Source organism: Mandrillus leucophaeus, unplaced genomic scaffold (genome assembly GCF_000951045.1).
Source record: "Mandrillus leucophaeus isolate KB7577 unplaced genomic scaffold, Mleu.le_1.0 Scaffold288, whole genome shotgun sequence".
Classification (NCBI taxonomy): Eukaryota; Metazoa; Chordata; class Mammalia; order Primates; family Cercopithecidae; genus Mandrillus; species Mandrillus leucophaeus.
Window position 1 is genome coordinate 1,166,841 of NW_012103009.1, and position 17,228 is coordinate 1,184,068.

The 17,228-nt window shown below is 51.6% G+C and overlaps 1 protein-coding gene across 1 annotated transcript in view; it reads left to right on the top strand.

Moving 5' to 3' along the window:
- Window positions 1-1,067: 1,067 nt before the first annotated feature.
- BRD1 (bromodomain containing 1) overlaps window positions 1,068-17,228 on the top strand; it is a 49,542-nt gene continuing 33,381 nt past the window's right edge. Inside the window, exons 1-2 of the mRNA XM_011985593.1 lie at window positions 1,068-1,238; window positions 2,642-4,022. Of these exons, the coding sequence (XP_011840983.1) occupies window positions 2,656-4,022 (1,367 nt within the window). The 5' untranslated portion in view covers window positions 1,068-1,238; window positions 2,642-2,655. The remainder of the gene's footprint in view (window positions 1,239-2,641; window positions 4,023-17,228) is intronic.

Genomic DNA, 17,228 nt, shown 5'->3' on the forward strand with positions numbered 1-17,228 from the left:
ACCGGCGCCGCCGCCTCCCCGGGCGTTTGCAGGGAGACGCCTCGCGACGAACGCGAGGCTTCCCCGGGCCTTTTAAACGAGTGACACGATTGAAGCGCGGTTCACGGGAAACGCGGCTGTTGTGAGCGGACGCGGGAGTTCTGAGAATCCTCAGCAGCAGGAGCCCCTGCCCCGCGGGGTGCGGGCCCGTCCCCCAGAAAGCGCGGCCGTCCGGGTCTGTTTTTGAGGGTCGGTCGCCAGGTGGTTGTGTAGTTAGTGGAATCGGCGGAGGTTTTTGTTTGCCTGGCCCAGCGCCGTCCCGAGTGCCGTGTGCTGCTCACAACTTCGCACAACTCAGCGGCCGCGGCTCCCGTGGCCTTTAGGGAGAGGCCCGGCGCGTGGTCGGCTTCTCCCTGGGCGGGCGGTGGGAAGAGGGAAGCGGCCGTCTTGTGGGCAGCAGCCTTCCCTGCTTTTGGCCCGCAGAGCTCCTCAGGATGTACTTAAGGGAATTATTCCTCGAGAAGCGACGTGTGTGCCCCCGCGGATCCCCCCCGGTGGAGATGCGTGTCCCAGCACGGACAGAACCGGCCCAGGGGGGAAGCGGGGAAGCAGGGAAGGGCGTGGGTCGCCCTGCGCTGCCGAGGGTCTACTCTCCCCGGGTCCCGGTTCCGTGTTGAGAGCTGCTGTGGCCGTGAAGCCTTCGGTTCAGTTCTCCTCTTGTAGAAAGTGTTGAGATAAAGAGCTTCGCGGCTCCCTGGGAGAGAGTGGGTTTCCGGGGGCTGCTTGTCGTTAGGGCGACTCAGGACTTTGCTGTCGAGGGGAAAATTACGGGTTCGTTTCTGATCTGGTGAGTAACCAACTGTTGCTTCTGCCCCACCTCAGTAATGACGCGTGTCGCCGTCCCGGGTGCACTGGGGTAGCTCTGCAGGCTGTGGTGTCACCTCTGCAGGGCTCCCAGGGCCGGCTGGGCTGTACTGACAGCTCTCCAGGAATCCAGGGTTGAGTGGGTACCTGGAGGCCCTGGAGATGCAAGGGGGCTGAGGTTTGGCTGACCACATTTTCTCTCCTGTCCTCTCTGTAGGTAATTGCAATCTAGTTTCAACATACAATGAGGATTTCTGTCTGATACAGAGAAGGATACACAGTGGCTGGAGGGTCTGTCTTAAGAAGTGCCCTTGAAGTCGGCTGGGATTTCCTTTCGGGACTCACAGAGGGAAGCCTGCTCCCTGAGGGCTTTTTCTGAGGCCCAGTAGCTCTAGGCCCGGGGTGAGGCTCTGAAGCCAGGCTGCTGCGGGTGCCCCTGCTCCCCCTGGGCCCCGAGGCCAGGCGTCCCTGACCTTGCAGGGCTAGATGCAGAGTGGGCCTTGGGCTTCAGCTGAGAATATTTGTTTTGCGAGTCAGTCAGTGAAAAATCATCTTGCTTCCTGTCAGTGAAGTGTGGCGCTTTGGAGGGAGGCACTGCCCGGCGGGTGGTGGTCTTCACTGGAGGTGCCCACACACGAGGCACCCCGGGGACAGCTGGGAACAGACACAGTCTGTGGTGTTCGAACAGCAGAGGCCTCTGCCACAAGGAGCTGGAGGTATGGGTGGCAGCTCACTGATTTTGCCCACCTCTGGAAAGGCAAATTCTCCTAAAACTCTGTGACCAAGTCTTCAGGCGCCTGAGCCAGCGCTGGCAACCCTCCTGGTGAGGGTCTCTGCAAGCTTCTAGGGGGTCCTGGGGGCCGCCCCTCGCTGTGTAGCCTGAGCAGAGCGTCTACCTTCACGTGTGCCGGGGAGAACAGAGAGATGCCCTTTGGTGTATTGCACGTATCCGGATTCGCTCGGAAAGGAGGAGGACATGGCCAGCACCATTGTCTCACTGGGGCTTGAGGAGTGCCCCTGAGGGGAAGCGGCAGGTTGACTCGGCCTGTGGGTGTTTCCATGGTGGTCACTGCCAAGGCTCTGCAGAAGTGGGGTTAGGGCCTCCCAGGGGCGAAGACTGTCCCCTCAGACCAGTACAGGGCTCCCCTGTTGGTCCCCTGTGCTGTGGTGTGCGTGTGGAGGGCCTGTCTATAGAGCATGGACAGACTGTGGTCTGTCTCCTAGCCCTAGCCCAGCAGGAATGCTGCAAGGACCGTGGTGACTTTGGGCTCATGTGGGTGCTCTCCTGGGAGCAGTGGGGAGGGGAAGAGTGGTTTAGGGGGAGTATCCGATAGGACCAGGTAGCCACTGAGCATGCCTCTCTGGTGGGCATAGCCTCTGTGTCTGGTGAGGTCCAGCCCTATATGTGGACTTCCTGGGGGATCGCCTGCATGCCAGGAAAGTCCTGCAGCTGTGGGCTCTGGGCCAGACCCCTCCTTCTTGGGGAGCATTTCTGTGGTCTCCGCAGCCTGTTGGTGTGGTCTGAGAGGGGACTGAGGCGTGGTGATAGGGATGCAGGTGCTCAGGAGGGCTCCTCAGGCTGCCTCTCTGCCTGTTACCGCTGTTCTCTCACTGGTCCTGGGGAGTTGCTCGGGCCTGGATGCGTGATTTTTGACACCTCGGAAAGAAGTTAGTTGTGAGTTTTGCTTTGATTGGGTTTTGAGCTGGTGAGCTAGATCTGCCCAAGCGTACTTTTGCAGCTTTCTCGAGTCTTTGGTCACCCTGCATAGAATTAACTTTACCTTTGCCTTTATTTTAGGTAATCATTACCAAATGAGGAGGAAAGGACGATGTCATCGAGGCTCTGCAGCGAGGCATCCTTCCTCCCCGTGCAGTGTTAAACACTCCCCCACGCGAGAAACGCTGACCTACGCTCAAGCTCAAAGGATGGTAGAGATAGAAATTGAAGGGCGCTTGCACAGGATCAGTATTTTTGATCCCCTGGAGATCATATTAGAAGATGACCTCACGGCTCAAGAGATGAGTGAATGCAACAGCAATAAGGAAAACAGCGAGCGGCCCCCTGTCTGCTTAAGAACTAAGCGTCACAAAAACAACAGAGTCAAAAAGAAAAATGAAGCCCTCCCCAGCGCCCACGGCATGCCGGCCTCGGCCAGCGCCCTTCCAGAGCCCAAGGTGCGCATCGTGGAGTACAGCCCTCCGTCCGCCCCCAGGAGGCCTCCGGTGTACTACAAGTTCATCGAGAAGTCGGCCGAGGAACTGGACAACGAGGTGGAGTACGACATGGACGAGGAGGACTACGCCTGGCTGGAGATCGTCAACGAGAAGCGCAAGGGCGACTGCGTCCCCGCCGTGTCGCAGAGCATGTTTGAGTTCCTGATGGACCGCTTCGAGAAGGAGTCGCACTGCGAGAACCAGAAGCAGGGCGAGCAGCAGTCTCTGATCGATGAGGACGCCGTGTGCTGCATCTGCATGGACGGGGAGTGTCAGAACAGCAACGTGATCCTCTTCTGCGACATGTGCAACCTGGCCGTGCACCAGGAGTGCTACGGGGTGCCCTACATCCCCGAGGGCCAGTGGCTCTGCCGCCACTGCCTGCAGTCCCGGGCCCGGCCCGCCGACTGTGTGCTGTGCCCCAACAAGGGTGGTGCCTTCAAAAAGACAGATGACGACCGCTGGGGTCACGTGGTGTGTGCCCTGTGGATCCCAGAGGTCGGCTTTGCCAACACGGTGTTCATCGAGCCCATTGACGGGGTGAGGAACATTCCCCCAGCCCGGTGGAAACTGACATGCTACCTCTGTAAGCAGAAGGGCGTGGGTGCCTGCATCCAGTGCCACAAAGCAAACTGCTACACAGCATTCCATGTGACGTGTGCCCAGAAGGCTGGCCTGTACATGAAAATGGAGCCCGTGAAGGAACTGACTGGTGGTGGCACCACCTTCTCCGTCAGAAAGACCGCTTACTGTGATGTCCACACACCTCCAGGCTGCACCCGGAGGCCTCTGAATATTTACGGGGATGTCGAAATGAAAAATGGCGTCTGTCGAAAAGACAGCTCGGTCAAAACGGTCAGGTCCACATCCAAGGTCAGGAAGAAGGCAAAAAAGGCTAAGAAGGCTCTGGCTGAGCCCTGCGCGGTCCTGCCGACTGTGTGCGCTCCTTACATACCCCCGCAGAGGTAAGCGTGTCCAAGCATTGGGTCCACAAGGCGCCTGCAGTGCAGGACCCTGGGAGGACGCAGGCACAACCTGCAGGGCCCGTGCTGGGTGATCGTTGCGCTTCCTGTTGGCGCAGCTTCCTGATATTCCCCTGAAGTGTGGTTCTGCTTGTTTACCACGTCTTTTCGCGGAATAGATGTTGTAAAAGATTTTAGTCTGTAGGCTTGGAATGATCTATAGTTTTCTAGATTTTTTTTTGAGATGGAGTTTCGCTTTGTCGCCCAGGCTGGAGTGTAGTGGTGCAATCTCGGCTCTCTGCAACCCCCGCCTCCCAGGTTCAAGCAATTCTCCTGCCTCAGCCTCTTGAGTAGCTGGGACTGCAGGCATGCACCACCATGCCTGACAAATTTTTTTTTTTTTTTTTTTGAAACGGAATCTTGCTCTTTCGCCCAGGCTGAAGTGCAGTGGTGCAGTCTCGGCTCACTGCAAGCTCCGTGTCCTGGGTTCACGCCATTCTCCTGCCTCAGCCTCCCGAGTAGCTGGGACTACAGGCACCCGCCACCACGCCTGGCTAATTTTTTGTATTTTTGGTAGAGACGGGGTTTCACCATGTTAGCCAGAATGGTCTCGATCCCCTGACCTCGTGATCCGCCTGCCTCGGCCTCCCAAAGTGCTGGGATTACAGGCGTGAGCCATTGCGCTCGGGAAATTTTTGTATTTTTAAAATAGAGACAGGGTTTCACCATGTTGGCTAGGCTGGTCTCAAACGCCTAACCTCAAGTGATCTGCCCACCTTGGCTTCCCAAAGTGCTGGAATTATAGCACTTGCTCAGCTTTTTTTTTTTTTTTTTTTTTTTTCTATTTTCAATGAGGTTTTTCTCTGTTGCCCAGGCTGGAGTGTAGTGGCACGATCTCAGCTCACTACAATCTCTGCTGCCAGCTTCCAGCAATTCTTATGCCTCAGCCTCCCGAGTAGCTGGGACTATAGGCGTATGCTCCTATGCCCAGCTAATTTTTGTATTTTTAGTAGAGGTGGAGTTTCACCATGTTGCCCAGCGTGGTCTGGAACTCCTGAGCTCAGGCAGTCTGCCCACCTTTGCATCCCAAAGTGCTAGGACTATAGACGTGAGCCACCATGCCCAGCCAAGGGTGAAGATTTTTAAGAATTTCAGTGACTAAATTTTAAGAAGGAATGAAGCCCACACAGAAACTCTGTATGACTTTCAACCTGAGGACCTCTGGCCTGGGCTTCCCAGTGACTTCGGCATCGGGACATCCACTGCTGTGGCGTTGGCCCCGTTTCCCGTGCTGTGCCCCCCACTTGCTGCAGATGCCCTGAGGACAGGGTGGCCAAACAAGGGGAGAAGCTGTGAGCACAGACGGGGCCTGCTGGTCAACAGGGCGGGGAGAGCCAGCCTGGTGCTGAGCTTGCAGCTTGGCTGGGGGAGATGCATGGAGCCCCAGTACCACACAGACCTTCCAGGACTGCTGGGGGTCAGCGAGCAGGACCCTCTGAGGTGTCAGACCTGCTCCACATGTGAGGGGAGGGCAGCACAGGGGGGACGCATGCAGGCTGAGCTGCATTGGATGGTGAGGCTGGGAAGTTGCAGTGAGCTGAGATTGTGCTGCTGCACTCCAGCCTGGGTGACAGAGTGAGACTCCGTCTCAAAAAAAAAAAAAAAAGTTTTAAGTGATTTTTGTTAATATTACTCTACTTTGCCAAAGTGAAGTGCAGTTTTCTTTTCACAGAGCTGTAAATACTCAGAGAATGAGTCAGTTCAGACAGAATGAACAAAAAATGCTCATAATCCTTCCCATCCAGAGAAAACCCCTGTGAAAACCAAAGTGTTTGTCTTTGTAAATTAATCTGACTTTGAAGAGATGGTTTTGCTTGGATTTCTACCTATGAGTCAAAAAGTCTAGGGTTTGTATTAAGAGCTTCTGTATAAGAGGTCTAAAAATTTCAGCTTTACTGAAATTGAAGCAAAATAAGCAAAATGTGATCTAACGAAATGAAGAGCCAAAAGCCTGAAGTGCTCCCTTCCCTGGCCAGTACCAGATGATGACCTGCTCTGGGAGAGGCAGGGCCTGGCCGGGCCCCACGCCCTATTCTTTGGCTGCTGGTGTTGGGTAAGCAGGACTGTTTGCAGGAGGCAGCGTTTGCATGCAGAGACGCGGGGGCCTGAAGTGGCCAGGGCTGATTGAGAAGAAAACTCGTGCTTTGGACCTAAATATTTGAAAGCAGGTGTTGGAGCTAGACCACGTACTATGTGTTTCTGTTCTTTTCCTAACTTAGGAATAAACTATTATTTTATCTTCGAGTAGAGAGAGAGAAACAAACCTGGACAAGTGTTCTTGGCCGCAGTCTCTGCAGTCTGGGTTTCCCAGTCTCCGGGAGATGCTGGTGCTTCAGGCCACCTTGCCACCAGTGGAGGAGCTCCCAGTGCGCCTGGCCTGTTGGCACCATGGTGCTGGACCCATCTCTGGGGTGGTTGTGAGGGGCAGCCTCTCAACACAGTATTGACTGCTGCCTGAAACCAGGTTTATAGCCTTGCTGTGGCCTGAGAGGCAGCTGATCTGGCAGCCCTGTTCTTAGGCCCTGGGCACTACCCTGGGTGCATGTAGGAAGCCTCAGCTGTGCATTTGAATTTTGTGTAGATGAGGGTGAAGCTTCTTACTTGTTTTTTATTTTGTGTTAAAGACAGGGTCTTGTTCTGTTGCCCATGTTGGAGTGCAGTGGCGTGATCATGGCTCACTGTAGCCTCAAACTCTTAGACTCAAGCAATCTTCCCGCCTCAGCCTCCTCCCATCCTCAGCTGGGACTACAGGCACGAGCCACTGTGCCTGGCCCATGGTGAAGCTTCTCGATGTGCAGCTGTTGGCAGGGATGCTGAGTCTAGTTGGTTAGGGTGTGCACTAACCCATGGCTCTGGGGTAGGGCCTGTCTAGAGCTTCAGGCCAGCCAGGCACACTGGAAGAGGACGTGACCCCATCTAAGCAGTGTTTTGGAGATTTTAGAGAAAGGGGATCTTGCTTATTCCCTGTGGACAGAACAGAATCTGCCTTTAGGGACTGACTGCTTTTATTTATTTTTATTTTTGGAGACAGAGGCTCGCTTTGTTGCCCAGGCTGGAGGGCAGTGCCATCCGTGATCTCGGCTCACTGCAACCTCTGCCTCCTGGGTTCAAGGGTTCAACCTCTGCCTCAGCCTCCCTAGTAGCTAGGATTACAGGCACGTGCCACCACACCCGGCCCATTTTTGTATTTTTAGTAGAGACAGGGTTTCACCATATTGGCCAGGATGGTCTCGAACTGCTGACCTCAGGTGATCCACCCGCCTCGGCCTCCCAGAGTGCTGGGATTACAGGTGTGAGCCACTGCACCAGGCTAAAAAAGATAGTTTTTTTAAAAAGACAGCAGTAAATAAACACTTTCAAAAACAGGCAGGGCTGGGTGCGCGATTCACGCCTGTAATCCCAGCACTTTGGGAGGTGCTGAGGTGGGCAGATCACAAGGTCAGGAGTTCGAGACCAGCCTGGCTAACATGGTGAAACCCCATCTGTACTAAAAATATAAAAAATAGCCAGGCGTGGTGGTGCACACCTGTAATCCCAGCTGTTCAGGAGGCTGAAGCAGGAGAATCTCTTGAACAGAGTCCTGTTCTTTTGCTCAGACTGGGGTGAAGTGGCATGATCATGACTTACTACAGCCTCAACCTCCTGGGCTCAAGCGACTCCCTCACCTCAGCCTCCTGAGTAGCTGGGACCACAGGCATGTGCCACCACGTCCTGCTAATGTTTTTATTTTTTGGTGAGATGGGGTTTAGGTTGGTCTTGAACTCCTGGGCTCAAGTGATCTGCCTACCTTGGCCTCCCAAAGTGCTGGGATTACAGGTGTGAGCCGCCATGCCAGACCTTACATTGATTTATTGTTATTTTTTCTTTTCTGTTCATCTCTCTTTTTTTTTGAGATGGAGTCTCACTCTGTTGCCCAGGCTGGAGTGCAATGGCATGATCTCGGCTCACTGCAGCCTCCACCTCCCAGGTTGAAGCGATCCTTGTGCCTTAGCCTCCTGAGTAGCTGGGACTACAGGTGTGAGCCACAGTGCCTGGCTAATTTTTGTATTTTTAGTAGAGTTGGGGTTTCACCATGTTGCCCAGGATGGTCTCGAACTAGTGACTTCCGGTGATCCGCCCGCCTCGGCCTCCCAAAGTGCTGGGATCACAGGCGTGAGCCACCGCGCCCGGCCCTGTTTCTTCTTCTCACTGCCTGTCTCCAGCATACATCAGTGTTTGTTAACAGGGATTGAGCTGCATCTGTAGAGGATGGCATTTTGTCTTTAGCATTAGAGGAAAAGAGAGTCTTTTCCACCTGCACCGGGTTGAAATCAGGGCTCCCTTAACGTGAACTGCTGCAGGACTCATTCACATGAGGGTTCATACATGCAGTGAAAAGACGAACAGGGTTTCATGGTCACTGTTTTTGGTTAATTGCATGAAATGAGGGATAAATACACGCATAATCTGTTTAACCAAACTCCTAGGTTCATCAGCATGCAAAATAGAAAGTGTCTTAAAAGAGACTGTGATCAGCAGGCAGACAGCCTGTGTTGGTTTGTTTCCTCTGACTGCTTCAGCTCTTCTAGAGGAGCTCCTCGACTAAGAGAGCCTGAACTTCTCACCTCATGGACAGGAACCTCAGATAGGCAAGGCTTTCTGAAGGTGCTCCTCCTACCTTCATTCAAATGAGGTGTTCCTCCCGCCTTCACCCTGATACGGTGCTCCTCCCGCCTTCACCCTGATAGGGTGCTCCTCCCGCCTTCACCCTGATAGGGTGCTCCTCCCGCCTTCACCCTGATAGGTAGAGTGTTCCTCCTGCCTTCACTGGGGACTTTTTATTTTTAGTTTAAAAGGATCAACTGGTCTTGGTCAGCCTTAGGAAGGGAAGCATCAGTCAGGTGAAAATGCGCGGCGAACTTTAAATACCTAGCTGCTTCTCATCATGCATTTAAGTTCGATTGACTTCAGCTGTTAGAGAAGTTCACTGGGTGCGGTGGCTCGGGTTAGTAATGCTAACACTGGAAGGCTGAGGTGGGTGGACTGCTTGAGCCCAGAAGTTCGAGCCTGCAGTGAGCTGTGATCGCACCTTTGTATTCCAGCCCGGGCGACAGAGGGAGACCCTGTCTCTAAAGGGTTTTGCATGGTTATCCAGAGCAGTCTCTTGAGTTTTGGTTCTCCTTGACACAGCTGCATTTGGAGATCCTCTGTGTGAGGCATGTTTAGAGAAAGAGAAACACTGACCCCTGGAATTGATATTCTTCCAAGAAATCTTAGTCTTGTTGGTAAAGGCAGTCCTCAGATGGTACTGGTCCCTTTGTTAGTGGTGAGCCTACAGAGATGGTGCCTGGTGTGCAGAGCTATGTGGTTGGATGGAGGTGAACAGAGCTGTTTGGGGCCCCTGGGCCGCCTTCTGGTCCTAGCCCATCACCGCCAGTCGTTCAGCAGACAGGTCCCCCAGCTGATCGTTTGAGCTTGGACTTGGCACACATTATGGAGTTCGTCTGGATCTCCTGTCTTGGATTTGATATGAAGATTAGTTGGTCCATCCCGTGTCCTAATAGATGTTTTTAGCAGCTGGTCTGAACTTGAACTATCTCACGTGAAGGAAGTTCCTTCTGGTGCCTCTTTTAATTTCTTTTTGTCTTCATGAACAGTCGTGTACCCCTAGCGCCATCCTTTTGAGCTCCCCAAGGCCTCTGCCAGACACATCGCTCCAGGGATGACTCCTCAACCCACTGTGCCGTCACCACTGGCTCTGCACCCCTTCTGAGCCATTCCTGGAGCTTGAGGCACTGCGAGATCAGGGGAAAAGGGTCAGCATGGCAAGGACAGATGGCTGCCTATAAGCTGGGGTCATTGAGCGGCTTTTGGACTTGCTGGAAGTCAGTGGGAACCCCCAAAATGAGTCCCTGTGGGGTGTCTGAAATGGTGGCAGAACGGGCAAGAATGGGGTCCGGCAGTTCTCTCCCCTCAGGTCCTGGCGGATGGATAGTAAAGTCCTGTGTAGACACGGTCACCACAGGTTGTGTATGCCGGCCGCTAAGGGCCTTGGGTGGCAGGCCTCAGTCCCCACAGTCCAGAGAGTGCCTGTCTGCCATTCCCTGCCCGGTAGGCACCCGGGGCCCTGGAATTCGGAAGGCCGCTGGCCCTTTTTTCCTACCTGGACTCGCTTACCACACTGTTGGAGGCCACCTGGCCCTAGTCTATTTGTGATTTTATAGAGACAGGGTCTCACTGTGTTGTCCAGGCTGATCTTGAATTCCTGGGCTTAAGCAATCCTCCTGCCTAGGCCTCCCAAAGTGTTGAGATTACAGGCGTGAGCCACCTCGCCCAGCCCCGGCCTTAGTCTCTAGTCTGTTTGATGCTGGAGGGTAGTAATGTTGACTCTGGAATAAAGATGTCACTATTCTGGAACGTTTTCTGGGGTCACTGTCGGGAGGCATTGTCTCCCTTGGGCTCTTGCTGCAGCCCCAGGCTGTTGAGCTGCACAGCTGTCCTCAGAGGGTGGGGAAGCTCTTCTGTCTTGGGGGCATGGAGTCTGCTAGGTAGGCCCTGTGAGGATCCCAGCTGTCACCTGGTGGGCACCTGTAGAGGTTTGGTTTTGTTCTTTTAATCGAGGCGGGGTCTTGCTCTGTCACCCAGGCTGGAGTGAAGGGGCACAATCATAGCTCACTGCAGCCTTGAACTCCTGGGCCCAAGTGGTCCTCAGCCTCCCAAAGTGCTAGGGTTACAGGTTAGAGCCACCGGGCGGGGCCCCCTTTGGCTTATGTTTTTAAGTCTTTTTTTCTCCATATTTCTGGCTGTTAATTTTGTTTTATAAAAGTTCTGGCTCAGTGCCCCCGGGGGAGCCCTGTGTGGGCACCTCCCGGGCAGTGTGGGTGCTTGAGTTGGTTGCTGCGGGTGGCACTGGGAGGCCCTGTGTGGGCACCTCCTGGACAGTGTGGGTGCATGAGTTGGCTGCTGTGGGTGGCACTGGGAGGCATGGCAGGGGCACTGAGGCCACAGGTGGCAGCTCCCTGTGCTTGACCTACATCAGGTCTAGAGTAGTGGGCACTCGGGAAGGAAGCACCAGGACGACACATTGGAAGGAGGAGCTGCAGGGCAGGGCCAGCCAGTGCTTGGGAGCCCGGGAGGGCACCTGGGTGGACGCAGTCTGCGGGAGCACTTGCTCTCCTGCGTGAGGAACAGACCTGAATGCCGTTTGAAACACTGGGCCCATTCCTGCCCTCATGTGACTTTGTTGGTTTTCTGGGTTTTAGTGCAGATTGTAGCCGGCAGCTCACGATGGAGCTCTTCCTGGTGCAGGCTGACGGGCGGGAGGGATTCTCCTCTACTGAAATGGATGTTACTGTATCTGGGAACAGATTTTTTTCTTTTCTTTTTCTTTTTCTTTTTTTTTTTTTTGAGACGGAGTCTTGTTCTGTCACCCAAGCTGGAGTGCAGTGGCGCAATCTCAGCTCACTGCAACCTCTGCCTCCCAGGCTCAAGCGATTCTCCTGCCTCAGCCTCCCAAGTAGCTGGGATTACAGGTGCCTGTTATCGTGCCTGGCTAATTTTTGTATTTTTAGTGGAGATGGGGTTTCATCACGTTGGCCAGGCTGGTCTTGAACTCTTGACTGACCTCAGGTAATCCGCCTGCCTTAGCCTCCCAAAGTGTTGGGATTACAGACATAAGCCACTGTGCCCGGCCTAGATTTGTTTTGATTGAAAAAGCTGAAGCAAATAAAAATTGTGCTGGGGAGAATGGAGTGCTCACAGGATGGGCTGTATTTCTCACCGGCCTCACCACACCTTCCTCTGCACTCTCACACTCTGACTCTCCTAAAGATGCTGGCATTTCCTGAACTAAAGCTAGCATTTCACAGAGCAGGGCCATGGGCCATGGACCACAGTCACCTGGCCATTTAGACAGCTCTGCCCTGCCCCCCACAACTTGGGTACCCAACCATGTCATTCCCACCCCTAGCTTTGTGGGGCACCGTTCTGCTGGGCCTGGTTCTCTTTCCTGAAGCACCCCAGGCATGCAGAGGATGTTCTCAGCAGAGGGGAGACACCACAGTGTAGCTGACTTCTATCTCTCTTCACTTTCACCATATTTACTTACTTTTGGCAGAAGTGGGGTTGAACATTTATGTGAAGTTTTCTTTACTACTGGGGACAGTGGGGCAGATTCCTGCCGCACATTCTCGCCTCTGCTCCAGCCTAGGTGCTACCTGGGCGGCGGGGGGGTGGAGTGCAGCTGTTTTGAGGTACTCCGAGTTCCCACCTGCCGTCGCTGGTGGATGAACTGGCTCATTTCTAGAGCTGCTGGAGGCGGTGGTGGCTTTCCTGAGAGCACCTCCCGGGCTCGGGCTGGTGGGGAGCTTGATTTTACCTTTTTATGTGGAAATAACTTCAAATTTACAAAATATTCACAAAAATAAAGACAGCAGGGACTACCCAGGTGCTCTACATAGAGTTGCCTGTTGCTGGGGCTGCGTCCTTTTGTGCCCGCCCTGCCCCGTCGGAGAGGATCCCAGATGTGGCCCTTCCCCATGCACGTCAGGCATGTGAAGAGAGCAGGTGTCCCCTGGCGATGGGCAGCAGGCTTGGTGGTGCCCCAGCCTTGGTGCAAGAGTTCCCTGAGGTGAGATTCAGGGCTCTGGCTGGCTGGCCTTGCGTGTTTCCTGAGCAATGGATGTGGGCACGGCGTCCTCCATGTTGCACCGCCCGGCATGGGGTGTGCGTGTGTGTCACGCCAGGGCTCTGGGCCTGCTGTGGGGACTGTTGCCCTGCCTGTGCCCTGTATGCTGTGCGCTTGTGCCCATGGGTGGGTGTATCTTTTCATTTTTAGTGATATCCTTAAAAAATTCTTTTTTAATTTGGAAATCTTTAGAGAGAGCCCCCCCGTTCTTTCACTCAGCTTCAGAAGTTATACGCGCCTGGCCAGCCTCCACTTGCCCGTTCCTTCCATTCCTTTGTTTGAAGCAAGTCCCGGTAATGAAATTCCATTCATGCACCTGTCAGTGTGTAAAGGTTCTTAAAAGCAACCATAATTTTATAGTGTCTGATGAACCGAAGTTTGTTAATTTCATTGTACTCCTCAAATTTATCACCCTTTTCCTGTGCGGTGTGTGCATGCTGGGTCTGGTTTTATTTATTTTTATATATGCACATAAATATATTTTAAGAGATGGGGTCTCACTGTATTGCCCAGACTGGTCGGAAACTCCTGGGCTCAAGCGATCTTCTTGCCTTGGTGTCCCAAAGTGCTGGGACTGAGATGTGAACCACCGCGTCTGGCCACCATGTTCCTCTATATGATAATTTCTGCCTTTACCTGTTAGCAGTCTAGAAGCATGTGGGATTTCCTTCCTCCCTCCCTCCCTCCCTCCCTTCTTTCTTTTTTAAACTCTTAATATCCATTGCTTGTGCTGTGAGCAGAGGATGTGGCCTGCATGGTGCGCATTCATTGTTTGATGCTTGTTGAGACTTTATGGCCCAATAGATTATACATTTTTTGTAAATAGCCCATCTGTGCTTGTGAATATGTGTGTTCTTTATTTGATGCAATATTCTGTATGAGCTTGTTGGGTCAAATGTATAAATCATGCTTACATTTTTAATGTCTTTAATTTATTTTTGTGTGAATTGGCTTCATTAGGCTTGTAAGTTTAACATTTCTCATTGTAGCTCCTGGAGGTTTTGTATTTGATATTTTCAAGATGTCCTGTTAGGCGGTGTGTACGCATTGGAATTTGGTTATTTCCTTCGATCATGGTGCAGTAGCCCTCGTAGTCCTTTTACTCCAGTCAAGGTGTTTCTCTGGCCTCAGCTCAGCTGATCGGTCAGCAGTACCCACTTTCTGCTCCTTAGTGTATACGTCGACATTTTCCTTATGTCCAGCTTCAGCCTTGCTGTGGTATTTTAAAACTGGAATTAAAATTTTTTCTTTTTTTTGGAGACGGAGTCTCGTTCTATTGCCCAGGCTGGAGTGCAGTGGTGCAATCTCGGCTCACTACAACCTCCGCCTCCGAGGTTCAAGCGATTCTCCTGCCTCAAGCCTCCCAAGTAGCTGGGATTACAGACACCTGTCACCATGCCTGGCTAATTTTTGTATTTTTAGTAGAGACGGGGTTTCACCATCTTGATCAGGCTGGTCTTGAACTCCTGACCTCATGATCCACCTGCCTCTGCTTTCCAAAGTCCTGGATTACAGGCGTGAGCCACCGCACCTGGCCTAAAACTGGAATTTTAAATTTTTAACCTGATTGACAACCTCTTCATTAGCAAGTTTAGACTGTTGACTTATGTTGGATTACTGATCTATTTTAGATTTGTTTCCATGATCCTTTTTTTCCCTTTTTCTTTTTTTTTTCTTCTGAGATGGAGTCTTGCTATATTGCCCAGGCTGGAGTGATCTCAGCCCACTGTAGTGTCCGCCTCCCAGGTTCAAGCAGTTCTCCTGCCTCAGTCTCCTGAATAGGATTACAGGCGTGCGCCACCACGCCCGGCTAATTTTTTTGTATTTTTAGTAGAGATGGGATTTCCCCATGTTGGCCAGGCCGGTCTCGAACTTCTGACTTCGTGATCCGCCCTCCTCAGCTTCCGAAAGTGCTGGGATTACAGGCGGAAGCCACTGCGCCCGGCTGCCTTTTTCTTCTGATGTATTGACTCAGATGGTTTTGCTTTTTTTGAGTGGGGGGCATTTTTCCTCCTCTACTGATTTGGAAGGTACACATTCATTTAACTGTCTGATTTCAAGTTTTTTCAGTATTTTACTGTGGTCACGTACACATAACATAAAATTTATCGTCTTAACCATTGTAAGTGTGTAGTTCAGGGGCATGAAGCACTTTGATATTGCTGTGCAGCCTTCGCCACCATCTATTTTCAGAGCCTTTTTGTCTTCCCAGTCTGAAACTCTGTCCCCGTGAAACAGGAACTCCCCATTCCTCCCTCCCTGGCCGCAGGCACCCACCGTTCTACTCCCTGTCTCCATGAATTTGACTCCTCTTCAGTCCCTCACGTAAGTGCAATCAGGCAGTATTTGTCTTTTTGTGTCTGGCTTATTGCACTGAGCACATTTTCAAAGTTTTTCCATGTCATTGCATGCATTGCAACTTCCTTGCCTTTTAAGGCTGAATAACCCTCTGTATGTGGAGATAAACTTTTGCTTACCCATTCCTTCCTCCATGGGCACTTGGGTTGCTCCCATGTTTTAGCCATTGTGAGTGATGCTGTGAGGAACACGGGTGATAAGTATCTGAGCCCGTTTTCAGTTCTTTTGGGTGTGTACCCAGAAGTGACATTGCCAGGTCACACGGCATTTCTGTCTTTAAGTTTCTGAGGAGCTACAACACTGTTTTCCACAGTGGCTGCACCTTTTTACGTTCCTGCTTGTGGTGCACAAGAGTTCGGGGTTTCCACATCCTCACCAACATTTTTTTAATTTTTGTTAGTATTTTTTGGTAGCCATTCTAATGGGTTTGAAGGTAACATCATAGTTTGGATTTGCATTTCTGTGTTTAATGAGCATTTGTACTTTGGAAGAATTGTCTGTCTGAGCATTTTAACCAGTTTTGAATTGGGTTGTTTATTTTTTGTTGAGTTTTAGGAATTTCTGGATATTCATCCCTTATCAGATACGTGATTTGAAAATGTTTCCTCCCGTTCACTCTGTGATGTGTCTTTTAATGCACACATTTTAACATTTGTCATGAAGTCGCATTTATTTTTCTTTCATTTCCTGTGCCTTTGGTGTCTTATTCAGGAGATCATTGCCAAATCCAGTGTCATGAAGCTTTCCCCTTCTGTTTTAAGAGATTTATAGTTTTAGGTCTTATGTCTAGGTCTTTGATTTTGAGTTAATTTTTATATGTGGAATGAGGCAAGGTCCAACTTCACGTTCTTTTGCATAGCCATATCTACTGGTCCCAGTGCCATCTGCTGAAAAGACTGTCTTTTCCCCTCTGAATGGTCTTGGGACCCTTGTCAGTAGTCTATGCTGGATACAGGAGGGTTTGCTTCAGGATTCTCTGCTATCCCCATGGTCTATATGTCTGTCCTTTCGTCAGCACCACACTGTTTTGATGACCGTAGCTTTGTGGTAAATTCTGAAGTCAGGAAGCGTGACTTTTCCAGCTTTTTCAAGGTGATTTGGCTGTTGGGGTTTCCTTGAATTTCCATATGAATTTTAGAGTGGATTTTCCTATTTCTGCAAAAGAAATCATTGGTATTTTGATAAGAATTGCATTGGATCCATAGATCACTTTGGGTGGTATTGACATCTTAACAATATCAGTCTTCCAGTCATACATTCCCTAGTGCATTTAGTGGGTCCCATGGTAAAGTGTTTAGATGTCAGCATGTAGACTTGGCTTAACAAAAATCCAAGGAACACTTGATGTTGGAACTCTGGTGACCTCCCCTCGTTTCCAGGGTTCTTTTCCCTAGTGTGGGTTCTGACTTGTCTACAATCCTCCCTGAGGTGGGCATCACGGCTGCTGCACCCAGGCCCTCATCTTGCCCGCTCTGCCAGCGTCTCAGTCCAGCCAGCCCTGAGGGACTTCTTTCTGTGGTTGTCATATGTATGTCTTCGCTTAGTTTTCTCATCTGAGGTCTGTTTCCCCTTAACTCTTCTGTCTGAGTTGAGGTGGGGGCTCATCATCTCAGCTGGGAAGCTGCTGTTCCATGCTCTTCCTCACTCTAATTTTGGGTTTTTCAGCCTCTTGCTCATATGAGCTCCCTCAGCCTCCCAAGTAGCTGGGGTCACAGACGCACACCCCTGTCTCTGGCCCTGAGTTTTTAAAGCATTTTCATCAAAGCCTTTTTTGCTCACAACTCATGGGCTGTTCACATTTCTAGATGCCCTGACTCTGGAGAAGATGGTGGCTTGTTTATGAAGTTAGAATCTTTTCTCACATCTTAAGGGACAGAAGAAATAAAAACAATCTTCCCTCCCTCTCTCCCTCCCTCCCTCCCTTCCTTCCTTCCTTTTCTTTCCTTCCTTCCTTTTCTTTCCTTCCTTCTTTCTTTCCTTCCTTCTTTCTTCTTTCTTTCCTTCTTCTCTTTCCTTTCTTTCCTTTCGTTCCTTTCCTTCCTTTCTCTTCTTTCTCTCTCTCTCGTTCTTCCCTCATGTCTATAATCCCAGCACTTTGGGAGGCTGAGGTGGGTGGATCACTTGAG